We start from the raw sequence: 27,217 nt of genomic DNA on the forward strand, positions 1-27,217 counted from the left end.
TTAAACAGAAATTGGGGAAAAAATAAACGGGGGCTAATAATTTAGGGGGGCTAATAATTCTGACTTCAACTGTATTTATATATATATATATATATATATATATATATATATATATATATATATATATATATATATATATGCGTGTCTGTGTGATGTATGTAAAATTTTTTATATAAAAAATTTTTTTTGCATCTGGCCCTCGGCCCAAAAAGTTTGGATACCCCTGTCTTACACCAATGTATGTGACTAGGGGGCACTCTTCTGAGTTCCTCTATGTCTTACATTTAGTTTCAGAACAACGTGATTGTAATAAAAAACCCATACATGTGTAGACGGTGAGCAAAGATATATGTTTATGCATTATTGTGTGTGAGTGACTGAGGTGAATTCAGCAGATTATGATGAAAGCCGGTTTAAAACTATATAGTTTATTTCAATATTTACATATTTGTATCTCTGTAATATTTACATATTTTGGTGACGAAAAGAAAAATACGCTATAATTTTAATTGAAAAAGTCTATTTTTATGCGTTGTTTGCCCCCATCCGTTAGATGGCGCCAAAATTAACCGTTGTATTTCAGGGATTTCAAGCAACCTGCTGTTGACATGGCAACAAAATACAACCTGAGCTGATGAAACAGTTCGAGCTGAATGAGCGGTTTCTTTACATTAAATCGAGTATTGTCATTTTATTTGATTTTTATTTGGTTTTAATTTTAAAACTAAAGTGAACTTAAACCATACTAAAATAGCTCCCCACATAAAAGATGAAAAAGCGAGCTGAGAAGCCCTCAAAAGTGGACAAGGTGGATTCTGCAATTGAAGAGGAACCTAAACCAAAAACTGCAGGTATGTTGCTGTATAAACTAAACAGACTCACTAGATGTTCGTGTCAGGTTTAAATACGCAAAATACACTTTGAATTAAATACCAGGCACCTTATTAGCTGCTTGTTTTTGGCTGGGCCCCCATTACCCTTTAGAACTGGTTTAATTCTTCATGACACTTGTGTTGCAGATTTGTCGACTGCGCATCCATTTTGGAGATTCAAATATCTAACAGCTCTTCATTGTTTTTTTTTATTATGAAACAATTGTCACGAATTTAATATGTTGTATTTTGCCCCCCCCCCCCCCCCCCCCAAAATATGTAAACACTACTAATTATCAATGTTTTGTTGGTTTTATAAACTACGCTAGATGACTACCAGTGTTCAGGACATCTACAGCTGGAATTCCCCGAACTCTGTAAGCTCATGGGAGTGAAAGAGATTCCTTCCGTCAAGGTGAAGCGGCCAAGGATTCTGGGTAAACCCTGTTATTAAAACGTTAGTTCAGATAAAAATGAATCTTCTGTTAGTGAACACAAAGCAAGATGGGAAAAACAGCCATTGGCTCACTTAGTATTTTTTAGTTCCTATTATGGATGACATTCATTCATATTCCTTCGGCTCAGTCTCTATTTCAGAGGTCGCCACCACAGCGGAAAAAACCACCAACTATTCCAACATATGTTTTATGCAGCGAATGCCCTTAAAACACCCATACACTCATTCACACACACACTACAGGTAATTTAGTTTATAAAATTCACCTATAGCTGGAAAACCGGGGCACCTGGAAGAAACCCACGCCAACATGGGCAAAATATACTAACTCCACACAAAAGTGCCAACTGGCCCAGGCGGCACTCGAACCGGTGACCTTCTTGCTGTGTGGCAACAGTGGTAATAACTGAGCAGCCGTGCCTCTATTATGGATGACAAAATGTTTAAAATATTGTTTTGTGTTCAACAGAAGTAAGATATTCATAAGTTTAGAACCACTTGAGTGAGTAAATGGTGAGGAAATGTTCATATTTGGCAATATAATTATATTTTTACAATTATACTGCCTTATAACTATATATTGTGTCTCAAAACATCTAAACACAAAAAGATTACCCAATAAAAACAGCTGACATGCACTGTAAAAAATAGAGAAAACATAAAAAATAAGGCATCTTGATGCAGTAAGAACTTTGAGTTCTTCTTTTGAGTTTTTTCAGTAACATTTTTTGTTAAGCTACCATAATTTTGTTTATTTATGCAATGTTGATTATTGTATTTTACTAATAAAGATATTCTTGTCACATCAACTGAAGCAACAGTTACTGCTTTTGAGTCAATAGATTTTTATCTGTTTAGTGGATGATTTTTTTCAAATTTGCAAAATAAGTAATTAGTTCTAGTTAGCATATCATCCTTAACACAAAATTAACACAAACATTCTACTTCATCCATTCAATCATTCATTTCCCTTTGGCTTAGTCCGTTTATTCATCAGGGGTCACCACAGTGCAATGAACCGCCAACTTATTCAGCATATGTTTTACACAGCAAATGCTCTTCCAGCTGCAACCCAGTACTGGCAAACACCCATTCTCACTCAGACACCTGTACCTCATGTCTTTGAACCCAGAGGAAACCCACATGAACACAGGGATGCCAACTGACCCAGGCGAGTCTCAAACCAGCGACGTTCTTGCTGTGAGGCGACCTGTGCTACCAACTGCGCCACTGTGTCACCCCTCTGTCAAGCAACTGATAAACAAGCTTAGTTTTCGATCGTCACGTCACGTATGCGCAAATTATTTAAATATTAACATTCCTGTTCAACACAAAAATGTTTGTCCAGAAAACTCAGTTAAACATGTAGACAAAACATTTTAGCCAATATTGTTGACATAACATATATTTTTATGTAATCAATTCTTATTCACAATTCTTAGTATATATGACAGAAAAAGTACAGTGTGCTGAACAACTGGTACTTTGTTTTTTACAGTGTGGAGTGAATAATGATTAATCTGTTTTCCTTAGAAAGCAGAATGACAAAATGGTCCCCTGGGCGCTGCCTTCAGATAGAGCTGGAGAACGAAGAGCACAACAACGTAAAGGAAGTCAAGATATCTGGTATGGCTGGTGTTTTTTTTCTGCGTAAACAATAGGTTGGAGCTGTATCATTTTTGCTCATTATATTTGACAGGATGGACGGTGGATGAACTGATGCTTCAGGTGCTGAGCAAGATATTGCCGTCTCTCAGTAATTTACTGTGCTTGCGGTAAGCTTTTATATTTTGAGTTGTGTGTTGTGTTTGTGTACGTATATTATGTCCATTTTAATGAATGGTGATGCTTTGCAGCATGTGGCGTATAGGTCTAACAGATGGCACTTTCACATCCATGAAAAACACTGTGTCTCTGTGCTCAAATCTCAGGTGAGAACAGTCAAACTGTATTTTAGGTTACCCATAATTAATTGTTTATTTAACTATGAATTCAGTTCTATAACAATGTGAATGTAAGTTGTATTTAAAATCAGTTAGCTGACCAAAGTTCTTATGAATGGAATAGAAATGTCTGATTTGACCATTTTTGGAAGGGTTGTGAATATTAATGTGGTCTGTTTCCTTCTGTTTTCATGCACACACAAACACACACATCTGAAATGCTTGCAAATTAACCATACTCAATCCAATTAATCAGTCAATAATTATTTAAAAAAAATAATTAGATTCCTTTTTAAATGACAATATTTTCAATTCAAGTGGTAGAGGGGTTTATTTTACCAAGAAAGAGTAAGCTATCTTTAAGACCCCAGAGTATAATGAAATTTAGACCAACCTACAATTATACTTGACAAAAGGGGCTGACAGAGATAAAATATAAATGTAATTTGTAATTCTAAATCTTAAATTAATGAATACATATATTCTATACTTATAACTTATGTACATTAGTGAGTTGTGCTAGTTTCAGCTACTTGTGCTTTATAACAGAGGCAAATGATCTTTTCAGAAAATTCTCTAAATAGATGCTGAAAAATGATAATAGATCATGGAAAACTCAAGTGTCGACTTTTTTCTTGCTAGGAAAGTGGTTTTGGAAGGCAACCCACTCCCTGAGCAGAGTTATCATTTACTCTTAGGGGAGGACAGCATGTGAGTCATTCGCATTTTTTACACACACACACATACACTTGGTGTTTATGGTATAATCTGTTATTTAGAAGTTTGCTGACCAAATTTTTAGTGGGAAGAAGAGTTTAATGAAGGTACAGTTCTTCAGCAGGAATGTAATTCGTCATCCTTCAAAGATCTTAACCCAGATATCTGTCTGTGAGAAAGTACTTCATACCAGTTACATCAAAGGATCCCCCCCTCCCCACCATAGGGTCACACCTATGAGTTCTTGTAGGCCATTTGGTTGATACCTTTACAGATGCAGATGCTTGTTTTCATATGAAACAAGCCAGATAATCTATGAACACTGGCATTACAAGAGGAGACGTTGCCATAAACTGGTCATTGAAGTGTCTTCTCTCCAAAATTCATCACATAAATGTTGACTTGATGAGCATAAAACACTGAACAAAAAAGACAGACCCGAAATTTAAATTGATACTAATAAATCCTCTCTGTTTACTGAGATTTAGTTTATAAATATGTCCCCAATATATAGTTAAAGTGATAGTTCACCCAAAATCTTTAATTGCTCCACAATGAAAATAATTTGAAGAATATTGGAAACCAGTAGCCTTGACATGCATAGTAGGAAAAAATAGTATGGAAGTCAATGGCTACTAATTTTCAACATTCTTCATGATATATTGTGTTCAACAGGAGCAGGAAATTCAGAGTAAGTTATGACATAGTACATTTTTTGAGTGAACTATTGCTTTAAGTAGGGACCCACACATTTACTTAAATGTTTCGGTATGATATACTATGTCTCTCTCATAATATGTGGCATGGTGGCTCGGGGGTTAGCACTGTCGCCTCACAGCAAAAAGGTTGCTGGTTCGAGTCCTGGCTGGGCTAGTTGGTGTTTCTGTGAGTTTACATGTTCTCCCTGTGTTGGCTTGAGTTTCCACCGGGTGCTCTGGTTTCCCTCACAGTTCAATCTCATGAGCTATAAGTGAATTGTATGAGCTAAATTGGTCGTGTAAAAGAGTGTGTGTAAATGAGTGTGTAGGAGTGTTTCTCAGTACTGAGTTGCGGCTGGAAAGGCATCCGCAGCATAAAACACATGCTGGAATAGTTTGTGGTTCATTTCGCTGTGGCGACCCCTGATAAATAAGGGACTAAGCTGAAGGAAAATGAATGAATCTCTCTCATAGTGACAAAATGCATTATTTGTAGCTAATTCACTCAGTTTTTTTTTAAATAATGTTCATGTCAGGCTGACGGAGTTATCACTACGAAACAATCGTATAGGAGAGGAAGGAGCTCGTCTGATTGGCTCAGCTCTCTCCAATCCACACTCTGCCAACAAAAACCTCCGGTCACTTAACCTGGCCTATAATAGGATCGGTGATGCAGGTGCCCTTCATATCGCTCAGGTATGTAGGATTGAAATCTGTCCATCTGGCATTTCTAATAATGTCAAGATTGCACATATTTCAAATGAAGTGTATTTCATTATTGTCCTCATTCTAAAGGGTCTGCGTTTAAATCGGTCCCTGCTATCTTTGTCATTATCCTACAATCACATAGGAGATAATGGAGCGGCTCGTTTGGCTGAGGTAAAAATTAGTTTTCTTCTAATAATTACTACATATTATGTGGGTAAATTAGACTGTGAAACGTCTGCATCTGTTTTGCTTTAGGTTCTTGGCCCATTTGCTCTGACTCATGAAGAGATCGTTGAGAGGAGGAAGCTTTTAATTAAAGGCGACCAATCAAACATGGTCCAGTCGTCTCTGGTTAGTCTTGCAGACTCACATGAGCCGGCCCTTTCTGTCCCTAGCAACTCTTCACTGGATCAAATCAGCAAGAGTGCAAAACACACCACCAAAAAAAGGGTAGATTATATATTGTTTCCTCAATGTTGTATGTTTTCTTACACGAAAAGGTCTGATTTTAATCTTTTGTATGTAGGACAATCCCAAGAAGGAGGAGAAACCAGCACAAAGTCCGGCAGCAAAAAAAGAGGAGGCAAAGGTGGCCAAGAAAGGTAAATAAACTCCTTTGACATAGTTTATTTGGATTGAAAAACTGATTTTATATGCAGTGTTTTTTGTTTTTCACCCAGATAATAAAGCTCCTCGTAGTCAGGCTGGAAAAGGCAAAGACAAGAATCTGCTAGTTTCTGAGCAAGAGGTAAGACTAATAAAAATATTATAGATCAACATTTTACCAAATAGATGGCAGGTTTAATAATGAGTTACTTTGAGTGTTACATCATTTAAATATATAATTTAATTTTTTTTTATTATTATATTTGAAACTTTTAAAGGTGCCATAGAATGCATTGATACAATATAGTAAATTGGTCTTTGATATCTACATAGAAGGTGTGTGGTAGGGTTCCATAATACTGGAATTTGAAGCCAGTTGATACTGAAATTTTAAAAACGTCCATCTCCTGCTAACATTTGAGCCCTGTTGCGCCCGTTTTTATTTATTACCACAGATACAGGGACACTGGAGCGTTTCAAAATCATGTAGATCAGTTGGTTTCTCTATAATCTGACATAGGAGTGATCCACTGATGAATAGCGGCTTTTAAAAGCTCCAGTGTTCCTGTATCTGTGTTTACACTCAGTAAACAACGGTGAGTTCAGTAAACTGATGACCTTCACGGCCAATCACAGACATTTCTGTTGAGCATGCGAACACAATAGCAAATCAGCACTGTTTAAGAACGTGCACAACAGCGCACAAATATTAGCGGGTAATGGGCGTTTTTAGGGTGCTTTCACACTAGCACTTTTGGTCCACACCCAGATTCATTTTACGTCAGAGTATGGTACGTTTAGCTAGTTTAAACTATGTCTTCTAAACTTCGTGCTAACCTGGTCCGGTTCGCTTCTGATATGAGTGCAATCATACCAAATAACAGAAGAGAACCACCAACTGTACATAAAGGTTTTTTTTTTTTTCATAACGTTAATTTGTGTGTGTGAGTGTGTGTGTGTGTGTGTGTGTGTGGTTCTGTGTATTTCCTACCTTGGCTACAAGCGGGACTGACAGTGCAAACAGTGATAATGTCTGCTTGTCTCCACCAAAAAGGACTTCTGCAGACATTGCATGATGTTCTAAACATTTTTTATGTTTTTCATATTTAGTGGCTCTCTGTATTTAGATTTTGGTAACAAAAGCAAAAGATTCAGTAAAAGCAGAATGACCACAGATACAGGGACGTTTTTAAAATTTCAGTATCAACTGGTTTCAAATTCCAGTATTATGGAACCCTACCACATACCTTCTATGTAGATATCTCTCTTTGAGTTAATCAGCATTTCAAATGCGCGGGTCAGCTTTCTTTGATTCATTCCGCTGGACTGCTCAGTTGACAGTGGGAAAGACCAGAAAGAAACACAAAATCAGAGTCAACTAAATAATGCCGCACCACATAAAATAGGGTAGAAACCTGAATAGATGTAAAAAGATGTGTGTAAATGTGATGATTTAGAAGCATTTTTTGACATTAAGATGAAATGTTGAATTTTACATTGTTGAAAAAGAAACAGTTATTAAAAATATAATATATTAAATGTGAAATAATTGTATTTGTGTATATATAGTCAGTGCAACTTTTTCAGTGTTTATTAAACTAATTTTAATTTGCTCATTGTCTGTTAAAGTCTTTACATTTGCCTTGAAGGGCAAATACTTAAATTAATTCATGGGACATATAATTCAATAAATATAATTCAGTAATTCATATAAAGTATAGAATTCATGTTAATTACATACAATTAACAGCTGCACTAAACAAAATATTTAGCACAGTTTTATATGCTAAATTTTAAACAGGACAAAAACATTAAAACATTAAATAAACATGAAAGAAAGCAAAAGTTTTACTTTCTCAAACATAAACATATTGTTACAACACCAATTTTCATTTTTTTAACAAAATTAAAAAGCAGACTGGTTGTATTTCTTGAAAAGTAAGGCTTCAATTAATGATCTGGCAGATAGAACCTTGTAATTCATTGTAACCTTGTAAATCTGCATTTGCCCTGTTATTTTTAACCCCAATTTGCAAATGTAAAAGAATTTTTATAATTTACATTGAGAGTACATTCTGTCATGTTAATGTTTAAAAGAGAACAGTTATGCATATATTGTTTGCTTTATGGAATTCAAATCTTTGAAGCTTAAAATCTCAAGATCATTTAGAAAGCAGATAGAACCATATAATTCTAAGACAACGATATGTAATTTCAAACTTTTATTTTGGATGTAATGACATTGTAATTACCATGTTATAAATACAGTATCTGTGGTATAGTTATATACATAAACACAGTACACACGTCATATGTACCTACAAACTTTTACCTTGGATGTAAATACTATGTCATTACATTGTAATTACATTGTGAATACATTGTAAACAAATTCAAGATTTACAAACATGTTTACAAACATGTACAGTGAGGATTTAGTTATATACTTAAATAAGCAAAGAACACATGTATGTAATATGTAGTTACCAAAAACAAAAATAACGATAAAATGTTCCCAAAAGAACCAAGAATTGATGTAGAATCATTTTTATTATGTACCATCAAGATATGTCCAGTAGAGGGTTAATTGTAAACACGTAAATATACTCAGTACATATGTAATTACTAACTTTTACTTTGAATGTAATTACATTGTCATTATATTATAATTACTATGTAAAAACATTGCATTTATATTGTTATAACAGTGCAATTACTGTGTAGCAACATTGTAATTGCATTTTTATAACAATGCCATAACATTGTAATAACATAATTGCTGTGTAAAAACATTGTAATTACATTGTTATAACATTGTATTTACATTGATATAACAATGTAATTACATCTAAGATAGGACTGTAAATGTATTATGTACATTTCATGTTCAGTATTTGTTATAGATGTATACATATACACAGTACACGTCAGATGTAATTACAAACTTTTATCTTGGATGCAATTACTGTGTTGTTACATTGTAGTCACATTGCTATTACATTGTTATTACGTCCAAGATAATATTTATAAACTTAAATGTTTCTCTATATATTTCATGTACAGTATTTGTGTATTTATACGCAACTATACTTAGTAGATATGTAATTACAAACTTATTTTTAAATTACATTACAATAACTATGTAATAACATTGTAATTAAATTGATATAACAGTGTAATCACTAAGCTGTAACATTGTAAATACACTGTTACGATATTGTAATAGCATTGTATATGCTATGTAATAACATTGTAGTTATATTGTTATAACAGTGTAATTACTATATTTTAACATTGTAGTTACATTAAAACATTGTCATAACATCTATGACAGTATTGTAAATGTGTTTTGTATATTTCATGTACAGTATTTGTGTTATTGTTGTATACATAAACACAGTACATGTCAGATATAATTACAAACTTTTATCTTGTGTGCAAATACTGTGTCGTCACATTGCAAATACATTGCTATTACATTGTATTTACGTCCAAGATAATATTTATGAACGTAAATGTTTCTTTGTATATTTCATATGCAGTATTTGCAAATTTATACGTAAATATAATCAGTACATATGTAATTAATAACTTATTTTGGATGTAATTGCAATATCTACATTAAAAGTGCTATGTAATAACATTGTTATTATATTGTTATAACAGTGTAACATAATTGCTGTGTAATGACAATGTAATTATATAGTTATAACACTGTATTTACATTGTTATAACATTGTGATTACATTTATGATAGTATTGTGTGTTTTGTATATTTCATGTACAGTATTTGTGTTATAGTTGTACACATATACACACATGTCAGATGTAATTACAAACTTTAATCTTGTGCAATTAAATTGTAAATTGCAAATACATTGCTATTAGAATGTAATTAAGTTCAAGATAATATTTTTGAACATAAATGTTTCTTTGTATATTTCTCGTACAGCATTTGTGTATTTATATGTAAATATATGCAGTACATATGCAATTACAAACGTTTAATTTGGATGTAATTACATTGTCATTACATTATAGTTACTTTTTTATAACTCTGTAATTTCATGTTGTAACATTGTAATTGTTATGTTATAATATTGTAATTATATTGTTATAACATAGTAATAACATTGTAATTATTTTTTAAATATTGTTAATATTGTAAGAACATTATAATTGCTATGCAAAAACATTGTAATTACATCTATAGTATTTTTGATAGTATATTTGTTTTGTATATTTTATATCCAGTATTTGTGTTATAGTTGTATACATATACAGAGTACACATGTCAGATGTAATTACAAACTTTTATCTTGTGTAATTACAATTGTCATTACATTATAAATACTATGTATTAACAATGTACTTATATTGTTACAACGTGTAATTATTATGTAATGACATTGTTATAACATTGTAAGAACATTATAATTGCTATGTAATATCATTGTAATTACATCAAGGGTAGTATTGTAAATGGGTTTTGTATATTTCATGTACAGTATTTGTGTTATAGTTGTATATATATATATATATATATATATATATATATATATATATATACAGTACACATCAGATGTAATTACAAACTTTTATTATGGATGTATTAACATTGTAATTACATCTGAGATTTAATATGTATTTACAAACTTTTGTCTTGTATGCAAATACTGTGTCGTTACATTGTAAATACATTGATATTACATTGTAATTATGTCCAAGATATTTATAAACGTAAATGCTTCTTTGTGAATATCATGTATTGTGTATTTATACATAAATATATGCAGTACTTATGTATCTACAAACATTTAATTACATTGTCATTACATTATAATTACTATGTATCAACATAGTAATTACATTGTTATAACATCGTAATTAGTATGTAATAGCATTGTATTTATATTGTCATAACATTGTATTTACTATGCATTAACGTTGTAATTATATTTTTAATATTGTAATAACATTATAAGTGCTATGCAATAACATTGTAATTGCATCTATGATAGTATTGTAAATGTGGTTTGTATATTTCATGTAAAGTATTTGTGTTACAGTCATATACACAGTACAGATGTCAGATGTAATGTAATGTTACTATGTAATTACATTGTGTTACATTGTAAACAAATTCAAGATTTACAAATGTGTTTGTATATTTCATGTACAGTGTGTATTAATAGTTATATACTTAAATATGCATAGTACACATGTATGTAATGCATAGCTACCAAAAAACAAAAAAATAACTTTTAACAATAAAATATTCCCAAAAGAACCAAGAAATGATGTAGAATCATTTTTTATCATGTACCATCAAGATATGTCCAGTAGAGGGTTAAATGTTTCTTTGTATATTTAATGTACAGTATTTGTGTATTTGTATATAAATATACTCAGCACATACGTAATTACAAACTTTTACTTTGGATGTAATTACATTGTCATTACATTATTATTACTATGCATTCACATTGCAATTACATTGTTATAACAGTGTAATAACTATGTAATAACATTGTTATAATGTTGTAACAACGTTATTAATTGCTATGTAATAACATTGTAGTTATTGTATAACTACCATGTAATAATATTGTAATTACATTGTTATAACATTAAAATAACATTGTAATTATTTTGTTAATATTGTAATAAAATTTTAGTTGTTATGCAAGAACATTGTAATTGCCTTGTTATAACATTGTAATTACATCTATAGCCGCTTTTCCACTATGCTTTTCGTGCGGAATTGTTCTTTAAGCAGAACCGTTCCATTCCGTGCTAAACCGGGACAGACAACACGGATACGGTTTCATTTTCCACTGTCGTGCTGCGACGAAGCTCTTTAAAACATTACACAAAAAACATCAGTAGTTGCATTGGTAACGCAATGTAAACGGCTCCCTTTGTTCAATTATGTCTGATGACTAAACCTCTTCCGCTGAGCCAGCTGTGGTAGCTTGGCAACAGAGCCGCGACATCAACACACAGAATCTGTTGGCACAGTTTAGCACAGTTTTCTAATCATGCCGAAAATTCTGGGCCTTGAACGGTTTGTAATCGTGCTGCGCCATTCCAGGCTTATTGGAGAAACAAGCCTAATCGCACCGAATTGTCCTTAGAACGGTTTGGCACAACAGTGGAAAAGCGGCTTATGATAGTCCTGTAAATTTGTTTTTGTATATTTCATGTACAGTATTTGTGTTATAGTTATATACATACACAATACACATGTCAGATATGCTTACTTTTATTTTGGATGTAATTACACTGCCATTACATAATAAGTTCTATGTAATAACAATGTAAAGTCCAAGAAAATTTTTTTAAACGTAAATGTTCTTTGTATATTTCATGTACAGTATTTGTGTATTTATACGTAAACATACTCAGTACATATATAATTACAAACATTTATTTTTGGATGTAATTACATTGTCATTACATTATAATTACCATGTATTAACGTTGTAATTTCCTTGTTGTAACATTGTAGTTATTATGTAATAATATTGTAATAACATAATTGCTATGCAAAAGTATGAGTCTTGTAATTGTGTTTTTGTGTATTTCATGTACAGTATTTGTGTTATAGTTGTATACATATTAAGGGTGGAGCCGAACCCGAATACGGTATTCGGAAAGGCACGAATAGCGTGTTTTTACGAATACTTGATTCGAACAAATACTTGAAAAATTATTTGTATTCGGGAGCAAGAAAAACACTATATCAAAAAGCAGCGTTTCCTCATGAGACCACAGTGCATGCCCGCGTGAGTGAGTGAGTGAGTGAGAGAGAGAGAGAGAGAGAGAGAGAGAGAGAGAGAGAAAGACACACGCTCAGTGCAAAACGCGCCAAAGCCCGAAACTGAAAGCGAGACGTGACTGTTAAGGGACTGTTTCATATGGATTTATTAATCATTCTTACTGTTCAGTGATCGCAAACTGCCGTAGTTTATTAAAGACGCAAACCTCTCACTGCACGTCAGCTGTGCGCCTTCAGCAGACCTCCTCATTCCTGCAGCACGAGAGCTTTATGATTGTTTATGCGCGCCAAAAGTGGCGGATCTGTCCGGTAAAATATCTGACTGCGTGTCACCGCATCCCTAAGGACTGTTTGGCGAAATATTTGACTGCATGTCACTGCATAACAAACGACTGAAACGATATAACTAGAGAAATCTCCACTGTGCCACTGTGCGTATGGCAAGCCGTTTTAGCATTTAAACCTTGTTCAGACTATCCATAAATATATTCAGAGATATCTCTAATTATATTTTGACTTGTCATAATTATAATTCAGATTGGAAATATCTGCAAATATATTATGTCTGACTAGTCATATTCCTCCATTGACTTCCATTGAAAAATATTTGCAGATATCTCTAAATAAACAAACAAACAAACTTTGTGTCTTTTTTGTGGCTGGCAGATGATAATAGCAGGGCTGTATCTTTTAGTATTATATAGAATACTTTTGTTCTGCCAGATCTCCCAGGCAGGGTTTTATTTAGATTTATTTAGCTTATTTTTGGAATTCTGTCCATTGGAAAAAAGTTCTTTCAGAAGAAGAACAGTTTTTTGAAGTATTATTTGTTTTTATTCTGTCTATTCAGTGTCCTTAAACAAGAACGGTGGTGGTGGGGTTCATAATATTCACAATGGTATTTTATTAGTCGTTGGTTTAACCATGGATGAGATAATGGCTTCTATGTTATTTTCTTTTCAATGACATTTCTTATCACGTGTTCAAAAACAACAGCCAATATTGCATATCTATAATTTATATAATGGGTATAATTAAACAATACTTTCACTATAACGTAAATTAGAAGTGTAATAGAAAAAATATATATTTCTGCGCCATTTTGAATTTTACTCGAATACAAATACAAATACAAATACTTTTCCCCCTCAACAAATACAAATACAAATACAAATACCGGCTGCTCCGCACATCCCTAATACATATACACACTACACATGTCATGTGTAATTACAAACTTTTATTTTGGATGTAATCACATTGTCATTACATTATACTTAATTTGTAATAACATTGTAATTAAATTGTTATAACATTATATTTACATTGTTATAGCATGTACAATAATTGCTATGTATTAACATTGTAATTACATCTATAATAGCATTGTAAATGTGTTTTGCATATTTTATGTCCAGTATTTGTGTTATAGTTTTATACATATACACAGTACACGTCAGATGTAATTACAAACTTTTATCTTGTATGCAATTACTGTGTCGTTACATTGTAAATACATTGCTATTACATTGTAATAATGACCACGATATTTATAAACTCAAATGTTTCTTAATAACTTTCATGTAGTTTTTGTGTACTTATACGTAAATATATACAGTACATTTGTTGTTGCAAACTTTTATTTTAGATGTAATTACATTGTCATTACATTATAACTACTATGTAATAACATTGTAATAACATTATAATTTCTATACAATAACATTGTAATTACAGTGTTATAACATTATAATTACAATGTAACAACACTGTAATTGCATTGTTATAGCATTGTAATAACATTATAGTTGCAGAGTAATAACATTGTAATTACATTGGTATAACAATGTTATAACGTAATTATATATGTGACAGTATTGTACATGTGTTTTTGTACATTTCATGTACAGTATTTATGTGTTATAGTTGTATACATATACACAGTACACATGTCATATGTAATTACAAACTTTTATTACCTTTGTAGTTACATATAACATTGTACTTACATCTGAGATGTACGTAAATATCCACAGTACAAATGTAACTACAAACTTTTATCTTGTGTGCACTTACATTGTAATTACATTGTAAATATATTGTAGTTAAATCCATTTTCTGGGTGCTCAAAGTGCTTTTACAGTTGTTGGAGGGAATCTTATCACTGTGCATAACTATGCATAGACATGTCCTGATTTTTATTATAAGGCACCTTTAATTCAAATGCTGATTTACATTATCCTTTTGCCAATATTAATGATAGCATTTCCAAAGATGAGAAGACAAGGATTGTTCTTGGCAATTAAACTCTTTTTAATTTTTCAATAAAAATTTTCAATTAAAATATTTTTTATTAACCAAGGGAACATCTCCAAGTCAGGCTGTGGAGGTGACAGTTGACACCGTGATTCCTCTGTTGGATCCTGGAATTGTGCACACTGGTGGAAAAGTAATTCATCCTGGAAACACATGCCTTACATCTTTAAATCTTTCAGGTGATTTCATTTCAGATTTAATTTTATTTCTCAATGAGAGTCAAACATAACTGTAACTTTGCTCTTCATTCAGGAAATGAATTGAGCGAGCAATCGCTCAAGGTGTTTCTCTCATCTCTAGAGAGCCAGTGTGAAGGTGGACTCCTGCGCCTTTCTCTGAGTGTGAGTATCATTTCTCTTATTTTTGAAAGAGCTCATTTTAAAAGAGTCTTTTAATTTGAGCTATGTTTTTCAGAAGAATCGTTTTCCTTCAGATTGTGACACCTTCCTGAAGATACAAGAAATGATGTCTCAAAAGCACCCTCTAAGCAAAAACAGCACTAGTCAGATGGAGGACGAATATGGTGAAGCCAAGACCAGCAGTCCAGCCTAACACTGTAAATGATAAGAAAAGACAAATGAACATGAGCATTTACTGTTTCAATTCAATCATGTTACCATTATAAGTCAATCTTTTGGTAAATCATCCTTTATTATTAATATTATTGTTGTTATTATTAATATCTTTGCTATATTGTACTTTTTATAGACGGACATCCACAGAGCATTAAGCTCTTGCCAAATGATAAAATAGTTTTGTTTTACTTGTCACCATGTGCTTTTTCATTGTTTTGATTGTCTAGTATTCTAAAACATGGGAAAAAAAGGCATTTGTTGTCCATTTAAAAAACATTTTACTTTTTCCTTTAAATAGTTATACAACTAAAGTAAATTAATGTGTGCTTTTAAAGCAAAATATTACTGAAAAACTCAATATTGTGTATGTTCTGTTTGTATTTCAGCACATGGATTTGTGACACTAAAGCAAATAAAGTGTACAAAGCATGTATATGTTTACGCCCCATACACACGGGGCTTCAGTGTCAACGCTTCCCATTCACTTTGAATGGGTGACGTCAGGTGTTGCAGAACTGCATTGTAGATCCGTCGGCACCGCTTCAGAGGCGTTGATCGCTGCAGAAGTTAGGACTAGTTCAACTTTTCAAGCTTTGATGAAAGTGTCAGCCAATCAGATCGCTGTATGCAAATACACCAGCTAGACAGTGGCCTATTGCTGACTGAATTTCATTGGCTGATCGCGGCAGCCCCAACTTCAGACACGCCTTAAGTCAAGCATTGACACTGAAGCCCCATGTAAATGGGCCATTAATGAACGAGCTCTGCGTATGAGTAAAAAATGAGAGAATATACTTAAAAGGCTATTTCCCCCCAAAACAACGGTTTATTCACCCTCAAGTTCACTCAATGCATTTTTTATTCAACACATCCAATATCAACCTCTACCAAACAGTTGATATGTCAGTTCATGGTAAAAGTAGCTAAATAAATTTACTATGAAAAATCAAAATGTAAAGTGTTCAACCAATTTATATAAAAACAATCAAAATAAAACATATTTGAATTCTAAATCATCTTTATTTTTTTTAAGTATGTCATAAAAAATTTCCGATTCTCATTTAACATGTTTTTTTTTTTTTCAATAAAACCAAAATCAAGGGAAGTAGTGCTACAGGATTATGTTTGCTTGATTATTCTGTAAACCAACAATGCTGAGCATTATTTAAAATTGTCATTCTTTAAAAGACTTTAATAGCTATTATTTAAAACAGTCAAAATATAGTCAAACGTTTGGCAGCGCAGACAGTTCATGAGTTAAAAACCATTTTACTTTTTCCTTTAAATAGTTATACAGCTAAAGTAAATTAATGTGTGTTTTTAAGGCAAAATATTACTGAAAAACTTAATATTGTGTATGTTCTGTTTGTATTTCAGCACATGGATTTGTGACACTTAAGCATTAAAATAAAGTAGTCAAATCATGTATATGTTTAATGAAGGAGCTCTGCGTATGAATGAAAATCGAGAGAAAATGATATTTTTCCCAATTATGAACATTTACTCACCCTCAAGTGGTTTTAAACTTTCATGCGTTTTCTTTTTGTGTTAAACACAAAAGATATTTTAAAACATGTTAGTAACCTGTAACAGTTGACACTCTTTAACAAAACAAATGCTACAGATGTCAATAGTTATTATAAGTTACTAACATTTCTATAAATATCTTCTTTTGTGATGAACATAAAAAAGAAGCTCAAACAGATTTGTGACAATAAGTGAAGGTTGAGTAAATTATGAAAGAATTTTTAGTTTTAGGCGAACTATCCCTTTAACTGCCTGCTCTACCAAATCGTTGAGAATATTTTGACTGTTTTTTATAATCTCTGTTAAGGATGAGAATCTGGGATGAGAATCAGCAACTCCAAGTCCGAGGCCATGGTGCTCCACTGGATAAAGGTGGTTTGACATCTCTGGGTTGGAGGAAAGTCCTTACCCCAGGTGGAGGAGTTCAAGTCTCATGGGGTTTTGTTCATGAGTGAGGGAAGGATGGAATGTGAGATTGACTGGTGGATCGGTGCAGCAGTAATGCTGTTGGTGTATCTGTCTGTTGTGTTAAAGAAGGAGCTGAGCCGAAAGGAAAACTCTCGAATTACTGGTCAATCTACGTTCCTACTCTCACCTATGGTCATGCGCTTTGGGTAAAAGGACAAGATCTCGGATACAAGCGGCCGAAATTAGTTTCCTTCGCAGGCTAACAGGGTGCACTCTTATAGATAGGATAAGGAGCTCTGTCACCCAGGAGGAGCTCCGAGTAGAGCCTCTGCTCCTCCACATTGAGAGAAGTCAGCTGAGGTGGCTCGGGCATCTGTTTCGGATGCCTCCTGGACGCCTACTTAGGGTGGTGTTTCAGGCATGTCCCACCAGGAGGAGGCCTTGAGGAAGACCCAGGACATGTTGGAGGGATTAAGTCTCTCGGCTGTCCTAGGAACGCCTCTGGATCCCCCTGGAGGAGCTGAAGGAAGTGTCTGGGGAGAGGGAGGTCTGGGGTTTAACTCCTAAGACTGCTGCCCCCGCAACCCGGCCCTGAAAAGCAGATGAAAATGAAATGAAAGTCATTAAAGAATGACTGTTTTAAATAATGGTTTACACACAGCATTGTTGGTTTAAAAAAAAAAATCAAACAAACATAATTCTGTAGCTGTGACGCCTGGGTTCATAACAGGAAGGCACCGGATCTCAGGATTATCAAAACACGTTTATTTATTGATATCAGACATGAACTTCTACGAGGAGCTAACAGAATTCAGGGACTTAAATACACAGGAGATGATGACACTAATTACATACAGGAGATGAAACACAGGTGAAGGTGATGAACATAATGGCATGGCGGGAACGGCAACACAGGAACACATGGTGAGGATCACATGAAGAAAACACACACATGAGGAAGACAGGTTGTGACAGTAGCACTACTACACTTGATTTTAGTTTATTATAAAAAACAAGAAAACGTTAAATGAGAATCTGAAATATTTTATGGCATGCTTCAAAAAAATAAAGATGATTTAGTAAAAATAAAGATGATTTAGTATTCAAAATGTTTTATTTTGATTATGTTTTTAAATAAATTGGTCTTACACTTCATATTTTCTGATTTTTCATAGTAGATGTATTAATTCCGATACTTTTACCAAAAACCAACATTAACCATTTAGTAGAGGTTGATATTTTAGAAATTATGGGATCTGCTGAAAAAATTGCACTGAGTGTGTTAACTAGTGACATAAGGAGTTGGTGGGGCAGTTAAAGGGATAAAACCAAAATCAAGTGTAGCAGTGCAACAGGATTATGTTTGTTTGATTATATTGTAAACCAACAATGCTGTGTGTAAACCATTATTTCAAGCACTGTTTTAATGACTTTAACAGACATTATTCAAAACAGTAAAAACATGGTCGACGTTTGGTAGAGCAGAGAGTTTACTGCTGCTCTACCAAATGTTTCACCATATTTTGACTGTTTTCAATAATGACTTTTAGAGTCTTATTAGCTCTGCAAACACTCATGAAATCAAATTAGTTTCATTCAGGACTGCTGCACTACAACTATCATCTTGCCAAGTTTTATTTAAAAGCATAAAATCCAGGCAATTTGTGTTGATACAATCATTGACTAGAAGTTACTGTTAAGTGATTGGATGTTTGAAAGTGCGAACTTTACAGTTTTATCTATTTTCCCTACAGTAGTCTCAGATCTACACCAGACGCCAGATTTAAATGATTTCCTCTACGACTTGAGGCTTTTGATTTTTTTGCCACGTAATACAACACAAATAAAGATGATTTAGTATTCAAAAATGTTTTATTTTGATTGTTTTTAAATAAATTGGTCTTACACTTAATATTTTCTGATTTTTTATAGTAGATTTATTAATCGACATATTGACATTTGGTTGAGGTTGATATTTTAGAATTTATGGGATGTGTTAAAAATGCATTGAGTGTGATAATTAGCATCAACAGGAGCAGGTGCGGATTTTGTGATTTTGGGGCCCTGAGTCCTGAAATTCACTCTTTCTACTTTTATTTAATTTTTATTTATTGCTGTTTCTTTTATATCACACAATCATCTTTTCGACATTTTAAATGAATGCAATCTTTACATTTTAAGAGATTATTTTTTTCCTAAAATGAATTTACAACTAAAAATAATAAATTTTTGACTGCTGGACTGCTCCATGATGGATATTTTATTTGGTAATATTATTATTATTACATAACATTACACGATTATAATAATAAAATATTTGATTATATACTAAATAATATTTAATTACTTTGAAATTGTATTTGATTATTTAAAGTATGGTAGAGAGAACAATGTTATAATTTTTACTTCTAGGTATTTATTGAGTGCCACCAGATTTCCTGAGGCCCTTAGCGGCCGCTTTATTACCTCGTTTATTGGTTAAATCCGCCCCTGATTAGGAGTTGAAAAATGCAATATTTTTTGTTTTGTTTTTGGTGGTGGGGCAGTTAAAGGGTTAACAAAACAAATGTGATTGGTCTGTGTTTTACCGCGCAGAGAAAAGTAACAGATGTCACGTGACGCTGTCTCGTCTTACAGGCAACCTTGATGAATTACACTTCATAAATTCAATAATAACCATCAACATACATTTCACAGAAAATACACGTTGGTATAATAAATGACTATTGTTTATACTTACACACATTGCGTCTAACAACCTCCGCCAGCTCTAACTATTTTAGGTTTTGTTTTCCATCGTGTTGTAAGTGATTGGTGTTTTTTCGGGGAGTGTCTAATACTCCCGCGTCAACATACACTGCACCAATCACAACGCTTCTTGTAGACTCTGCATCCGCTCCTATAGATAACACTAGCAATGCTTTCCCTCCATGCGTTTTTACTTCTTTTATTGCGCCCGTTTTACTTTTCCATGTGCTTTGGGGGTTGTATGGGGTTGTAAAGCAACAACCGTGCATTTTTTCGACATATAACGTTAAACATACGGGATATTGTGCGCCGTATACTCCTGACGCTGTTGGTGTTTTTTACGTTACGTTAGTTTGATTTTGCTATGTGAGCGTTTTCAGGATTCAAACATACAACAGCAGCGACACATTGGGAAGACCGGACAGTATGTAAGTCACCTTTTGTGGTTTTCTAACTATAAGCCATAATACCATAGCATATGGTAGCCAGTTATGGTTGTAATAGGCCTTAGTTTTGCTAAATGTAATAAAGGGTACAACGGTGTTTGTGGTATGTATCTAATGATTGACTTCATATATTTATCCTTTTACTTGATCTGTCAATCATCAGTTTGAACTGTCAGGCCAGAGTATTGGCGTTGAATATTGGACATCTGCTCTAAAACCTTTATTATGTCTAAAAATATTACAAATACTCAATTATAGAGTTAGTTTGATTAGATTCCAATTGTTAGATTATTAAATGTAAAACTACTACAAGCAGCATTAATGAACTAGACATTTTAAGGTGAGTGGACTTTACAATAACGTTACTTACCTGACAAAATAATAGATGCCAGTATCAAAAGCTGATATCTATGGAGCCAGATCAGTTTCAATAAAAATACATTTGCATTCATAAATGCACAGCACAGTTCATAAATCCACAATTCCAGGAGGTATACATTGTATTTATTAATATAACATACGTTTTATTGTTTCGAGGGACATTTAGTTTTTAGAGGTTACTGTTGGTTAAACTATGCAAATTATGTTTTTTTTTTTCCATTTTTTAGGCTACATGCAGATATAAACACCTATTTTACAAGAAGCACGTTTTGTGAATACTTAAGTTTGAAAATTGCCAGTTTTCAGATTGCTAAATGATATTTTTCCTGCCATTGATTGGTGCGATTATGCATTCACATTGGTGTTATCTTTTATAGGGGGAACAAGTGTAAATTTATATCCATTCATTCATTCATTTGTTCATTTTCTTTTTGGCTTGGTCCCTTTATTAATCAGGGTTTGCCACAGCGGATTGAACCACCAACTTGTCCAGCACATGTTTTATGCAGCAACCCAACACTGGGAAACGTATATTTATGATGTCCTTCCAGGGGGATAAGCATTAATTAGATGGCCCAATCTCCCCCAAACATCCCTGTAATTCGTACCCTGATGTTAAGTATCCTGTATGTCATCAACCAATTTTGTTGGGTTGCTTCATCAGACATTAACATATAATATAGCACAAATTTGTCGGCGCAATATGTAATTTTTTTTTCTTTAAAATATATCTAAAACCACTATAACCACCACTACATTATTGCTGTACTTGGATGATCCCAATAGTTTCGAGGAATGTTAAAATCTATAGAAATAAGCAATTTTAACTTCTTTTTTTACAATAATGACAGAGTAACAAAAATAAGATCCTAAACCGTTTATTATGTCTAAAAATAGTACAAATACTCAAGAAAAGAGTTGGTTTGGTTTAACCTCTATCGTAATAATATTATTGAATGGACAGATTCTACTACAAGCAGCATTAGTGAACTTGACATTTTAGGTGAGTGGACTTTACAATACCTGGCCAAATAATAGATGCTAATATCAAAAGCTGATAGCTGTTCTGACTGAGAGAAAGATCAAAATTCTGAAATGATAATGCGTGTTTTAATAAAAAAGTGATATTTTAGTAATCATACATAACAGTTAGCCTTGTATCATGTCGTAGAAAAGGTCGCAACTATTAATTGGTTCATTTTCTTTTCGGCTTAGTCCCTTTATTCATTAGGGAACACCACAGCGTAATGAACCGGCAACTTATCCAGCATATGTTTAATTCAGCAGATGCCCTTGCAGCTGCAATCCATCACTAGAAAACATCCATACACACTCATTCACACACACACACTACAGACAATTTATTTCACCCAATTCACCTGTACCACATGTTTTTGGGGAAACCCATGCGAACATGGGGAGAACATGCAAACTTAACACAGGAATGCCAACTGACCCAGCCGGGGCTCGAACCAGCGACCTTCTTGCTGTGAGGTGATCGTGACTAATTTGGAATACAAAAGAAATGCTAAAGAAACTAAAAGACTGGGACTCGTCCATTAGGAACTTGATACTTTTTGCTTCATATGTTCAACAATGCAAGAACTTTTTGCCATCAATCATATTAGAGCAGTGCTACCCTGGCTCTAATGCAGATCATTCGCATGTATGACGTTTTTCATCAAATTGTTCCAACAGTAAAGCCATGAGTCGGGAAAAGGATGATGAAAACCTCCTGAGGATGACGAAGGATGACCTGCAGAGGTGGATCCAGGCGGAGGTGGAACGAAACCCTCATTTAATGCAGAGACGCGAGCAGCTGGCGCAGGTGGAGGAGTGGGTGAAGCAGAAGGAGAGAGATAGCACTTGCACACGCCTTCTGTACAGCAACGCCTGCGAGTAAGTTGTTTATTAGTGACCGATGATTGTATCTGGACTGTTCAGGCCACTTGTTCATATGCAAATGTGTTTTTTTTTTTTTTTATACTTTTCAATGTTTTTCTACATCACTTTTGTCCAATTGTGTGTTTTTTTAAATGGTTGTTTCCTTTTCTTTCTTCCACAAAAAAATTGTTTTTGTGCATGCTATCGTTCCAATCCCATTACTCCTTTGTTTGTCATCAAGACACAAATTAAGATATTTTGAATGAAATTCGAGAGCTCCCATACACAGCAATGATCCTGGGATGTTCAAAGTGCAGAAATGGAGCCAAAAAGATTGTCAAAACTTATGTAACTTCAGTGGTTTAATCAAATGAAGCTTCGGGAACACTTTGTGTCGTCAATGGCTTTTGGTTTCCAAAATATTTGAGAAAAAAAACAGGTTTGGAAGAAGTTGAGGATGAGTAAATGGTGACAGAATTGTAATTTTTTTGGGTGAACCATCTTTTCAAGACAAAATACCAATATTTCCATGTGTCCCTAAAATCTTTGAAAGCTTGGCAATGTGAAAAAACCTCAAGGCTCTGAAATGTTTTTGAAAAACAACATACATAGATACAGGTCCTTGAAGGTGCTTGAATTTTTTTTTAAGTTTTCTTGGGGTCGGGAAATCCATATTGTTCCCTCTGGCCTGCTTATGTGTTATTCCACCAACACTTTGTGGCCTGTTCATACCAACTTGATTGATTTACATTTTATTTATCGCTCTTTACAAATTTAGTGTTTTCCACATGATGTATTTTGTATTACCCAGGAGGCAAGAAAAACAATATATCTTATACCTTTTAAGCTATTTTCAATAAAATTCATGCAAAAGTTAATATCAGATCATTTTAGATTATAGTATTAGATGTGCAAAACAGAAATAATCTCTGTCTTTAGGCCAAAACCTCCCCAAAAAAGCATTCTGTTTGACACCTAAAGTGCAACAATGTGTCTTACAAGGTAACACAATGTAACCTATTACTTAAGACGTCCCCCTCATCAAGTCCTTGAATTTGAGAGTAATTAACTAGGAAAGTCCTTAAAAGGGGGCAAAAAAAGCGGGAAAGTCCTCAGTTGGCGTTTTTGTGTGGAGTTTGCATGTTCTCCCTGCGTTCGCGTGGGTTTCCTCCGGGTGCTCCGGTTTCCCCCACAGTCCAAAGACATGCGGTACAGGTGAATTGGGTAGACTAAATTGTCTGTAGTGTATGAGTGTGTGTGCGAATGTGTGTGTGGATGCTTCCCAGAGATGGGTTGCCGCTGGAAGGGCATCCGCTGCGTAAAAACTTGCTGGATAAGTTGGCGGTTCATTCCCCTGTGGCGACCCCGGATTAATAAAGGGACTAAGCCAACAAGAAGATGAATGAATGAATGAATGAGTCCTTAAAAGGCACTTGAATTTGAAGTTAACTTGAGTGTGGGAGCCCTAAATTATACACATCTTTTTACTTTAAATAAAATCCATACAAAAGTAATATCAAATCATTTTAGATTATAGTATTAGATGTGCAAAACAGAAATAATCTTTTAATAGTCTTTTAGCCAAAACCTCCCAAAAAAAGCATTCTGTTTGACACATGAAGTGCAACAATGTGTCTTACAAGGTAACACAATGTAACCTTCCTCTCTCTTAAAACGTTCTCCCTCATTAAGTCCTTGAATTTTTTTTTTTTTTTTTTTGAGTATTTAACTGGGAAAGTCCTTCAAAGGTACTTGAATTTGAAGTTAACTTGGGTGCGAAAGCCCTGAATTATACACATCTGTTTACTTTTTTCATGTGCTATTGCAAGGGCCAGACGTGATCTGCAGACATTTTTTTACAATTTCTGCGCAGAATTTTGTTAAAAAAGAAAATAGTAACTAAAAATTTTTACATTTTCATTTAATAATGTTAACACTTTATAATAATGGTCTAGTAGTTAGTGTATTTATCAACATTAACTAAGTATGAATAATCTTGCAAAGCATTTATTAATTATATTTAAAATCTAAAGTTGTTCTTGTTTACGTTAGCATGAACTAATGTTATTTAACTTGGCATTCACAAAGATGAATTAACACCTTAATAAATGTTGCTAATTGTTTGTTGAGGTTGGTAAATGCAATAACTAATGGACCATTATTTTAGTGTTACCAAAATATTACATTACGAACTGCATTGAACTTGAATCACAAACATTTTCATATTTGTCAATTATATTACTGAAATTAGTTAAAAACTGAATATGTTTACACACATTTAGATCATTAAATACTAATTTATGAATAATAAAAACTGACTGTGCAAGAGACCGATCTTTTTTTTATTCTGGCCAGTCCTTGTCGTTGATTCCTGCTGTTTTGTGTCTGTATCAGATCCGTCCTGGAGTGTGAGTCAGTGATGAAGGGTCTTTATGCGTTGCTGGGATTGGATTACCGAGATGAGGACTCGGAAGAGGAAGGAGGAGGGGGACAACCACATGACGTCATCCAGATCGCAGATGATGAGGCAGAACGACGTGGAAATGTTATCTGTAATGGAGAGGATGATGATAATGATGATCTTGTTGTTATTGATCTGGGCGGTGAGACGCATTTAATTTAATTGAAAATGCTTGGAAATAATTTAGTAAATTAAGCCATTAGGTATAAAATTATGCTATCTTTTACTTTTTTAGCCACCAAAGAAACCTTGGAACCAATGGTGAGGATGTGAACCAAAAACAAATGCTACTTCCCGAACTACATTTTCTTTCTATCTACTTTTTTTATCTTGCTTTTTTCGATTTTGCCTTTTTAAAAATGTTCCTTTTATTTTATTTTCACTGTTTTATTTTTCTCTTTTGTTCATTACGTCACTCTTACACCTCTCTCAGCTTGAAAAGGTGACCGTGGCCATTCAGAAGTCATCCAAACTTGTTCAAGACTTGGTGCAGATGGTGAGCAAAACCTCTATGGGTGCCACTTCACCATTGTCGACATCATCATCTGACATCAACAGACCCTCATCATCTTCAACCCCTGAAATCGTCCGTCCTGAGTCTGTCACGCCAAAACTGGAAATAACTAACTCTATCACCATAGTCAAGACCGAGTCTTTATCAAGTGTTCCTAAAATATCCTCACTTTTCAACAGCTCAGAACAATGCAAATCTATCGCCGATCATGATTCATATTTTAAACCAACGATTAAGACAGAACCTGAATGGACACCTTTAACACCTTGGGAAGATAGTGAGTCATCTCCATTCGAGAAATTAATTAAGACTGAATCCCAGTCGACAGATGTGACCCCTTCAGTAATGACTCCAAACAAACAACCAGAACTTCTCAGTTTTCAGTCCACAACAAAAATAAAGCCCGAGCCTCAGTCGACACAAGCAAATACAGAACTGTCTTCACCGCCAAGCAATTCAAAACTATTAGAAAATCACAATTCACTGTCCATTGCAGCAATTAAGAATGAGTCTCAGCTAAAGGCATCGGTTTCTGAAGTGGATTTACTTGAAAGCGATTCAGAACAGTCAGACAACGCAGCTACAAAAACTAGATTTAAACCCTCGGAAGTCACTGCCAGCTCAAAGCTAAAATCTAGTGGGGATCATAATTCAGCATCTGCATCTTTAAATCGGACTGATCCTAAAGTAAGGCCGGTGACCCCTTCAGGAACTCCTCCACCCTCAAAAAGTCCTCCTGCTGTTGACAATACAGCATCCGTAGAAACAAATCAGACTGATTCCGAATTGCCTACAGAAACTCCTGTTGAGGAGTCGACTTTGCCAAGCAATCCTAAAGAAGCTGTGATTATGAGTGATGCAGAATCCACAGACAAAACCGAAAAGCCACAAACAAGGAAAAAATCTAGCAAACCCTCTGTGACCACAACAAGTCCCGAAAGCAGGCTGACGTCTTCAAAAAGCCCACCTGTAACGAAGACGTCCAGCACCCAAAAGGAAACCGCAAGGGCTCAATCGCCGTCAGACAGCATTGATGAATCCGCTGACATGGAAGATTCGCCTGATGAACCATCTAATTCACCTACGGAGTCACCTACAAAAACTCCAGACAAGACCACCAGGAATGATGCTCCTGCTAAACCTTCCAAAGCTAAGAAAAGTAAGTTATTTTTTAC

General features: G+C 34.0%; 2 protein-coding genes and 1 long non-coding RNA gene across 14 annotated transcripts in view; 2 read left to right on the top strand and 1 right to left on the bottom strand.

Annotated features, from left to right (window-relative positions):
- The first annotated feature begins 605 nt into the window (after positions 1 to 605).
- lrrc71 (leucine rich repeat containing 71) lies at positions 606 to 16,013 on the top strand. Of its 11 annotated transcripts, none has more exons than XM_073930904.1 (14): positions 606 to 851; positions 1,202 to 1,329; positions 2,863 to 2,955; positions 3,029 to 3,104; positions 3,186 to 3,260; positions 3,915 to 3,983; positions 5,224 to 5,383; positions 5,483 to 5,566; positions 5,651 to 5,845; positions 5,922 to 5,997; positions 6,076 to 6,143; positions 15,145 to 15,277; positions 15,351 to 15,439; positions 15,513 to 16,013. In XM_073930904.1, exons 3-14 carry the CDS (start codon positions 2,871 to 2,873, stop codon positions 15,648 to 15,650), a joined length of 1,248 nt encoding a protein of 415 aa, XP_073787005.1. In that variant the 5' UTR covers positions 606 to 851; positions 1,202 to 1,329; positions 2,863 to 2,870; the 3' UTR covers positions 15,651 to 16,013.
- Positions 15,516 to 27,217, top strand: part of setdb1a (SET domain bifurcated histone lysine methyltransferase 1a) — a 37,826-nt gene continuing 26,124 nt past the window's right edge. The window contains exons 1-5 of one of the 2 annotated variants that reach the window (XM_073930807.1): positions 15,516 to 15,654; positions 22,882 to 23,082; positions 25,462 to 25,670; positions 25,764 to 25,789; positions 25,962 to 27,201. In XM_073930807.1, coding sequence (XP_073786908.1) covers positions 22,889 to 23,082; positions 25,462 to 25,670; positions 25,764 to 25,789; positions 25,962 to 27,201 — 1,669 coding nt within the window. In that variant the 5' untranslated portion in view covers positions 15,516 to 15,654; positions 22,882 to 22,888. Of the gene's footprint in view, positions 15,655 to 20,497; positions 20,785 to 22,881; positions 23,083 to 25,461; positions 25,671 to 25,763; positions 25,790 to 25,961; positions 27,202 to 27,217 lie in introns of those variants that run through there. The other variant, NM_001044767.2, reaches the window with a different exon arrangement.
- LOC141379012 (uncharacterized) lies at positions 16,674 to 20,439 on the bottom strand. The gene is made up of 2 exons (XR_012394906.1): positions 20,349 to 20,439; positions 16,674 to 18,199 (listed from the first exon to the last, which is right to left on the bottom strand). It is a non-coding gene; the product is annotated as an uncharacterized lncRNA (long non-coding RNA).

This window comes from Danio rerio, chromosome 19 (genome assembly GCF_049306965.1).
Source record: "Danio rerio strain Tuebingen ecotype United States chromosome 19, GRCz12tu, whole genome shotgun sequence".
NCBI classification, from domain to species: Eukaryota; Metazoa; Chordata; class Actinopteri; order Cypriniformes; family Danionidae; genus Danio; species Danio rerio.

Coding starts and splice junctions, on each gene's coding strand:
- lrrc71 (XM_009294045.5), top strand. CDS start 770: ATGAAAAAGCGAGCTGAGAAGCCCTCAAAAGTGGACAAGGTGGATTCT. Junction 5,998..6,075: donor GGCAAAGGTGGCCAAGAAAG/GTAAATAAACTC, acceptor TTTTTCACCCAG/ATAATAAAGCTCCTCGTAGT. Junction 15,440..15,515: donor TCCTGCGCCTTTCTCTGAGT/GTGAGTATCATT, acceptor GTTTTTCAGAAG/AATCGTTTTCCTTCAGATTG.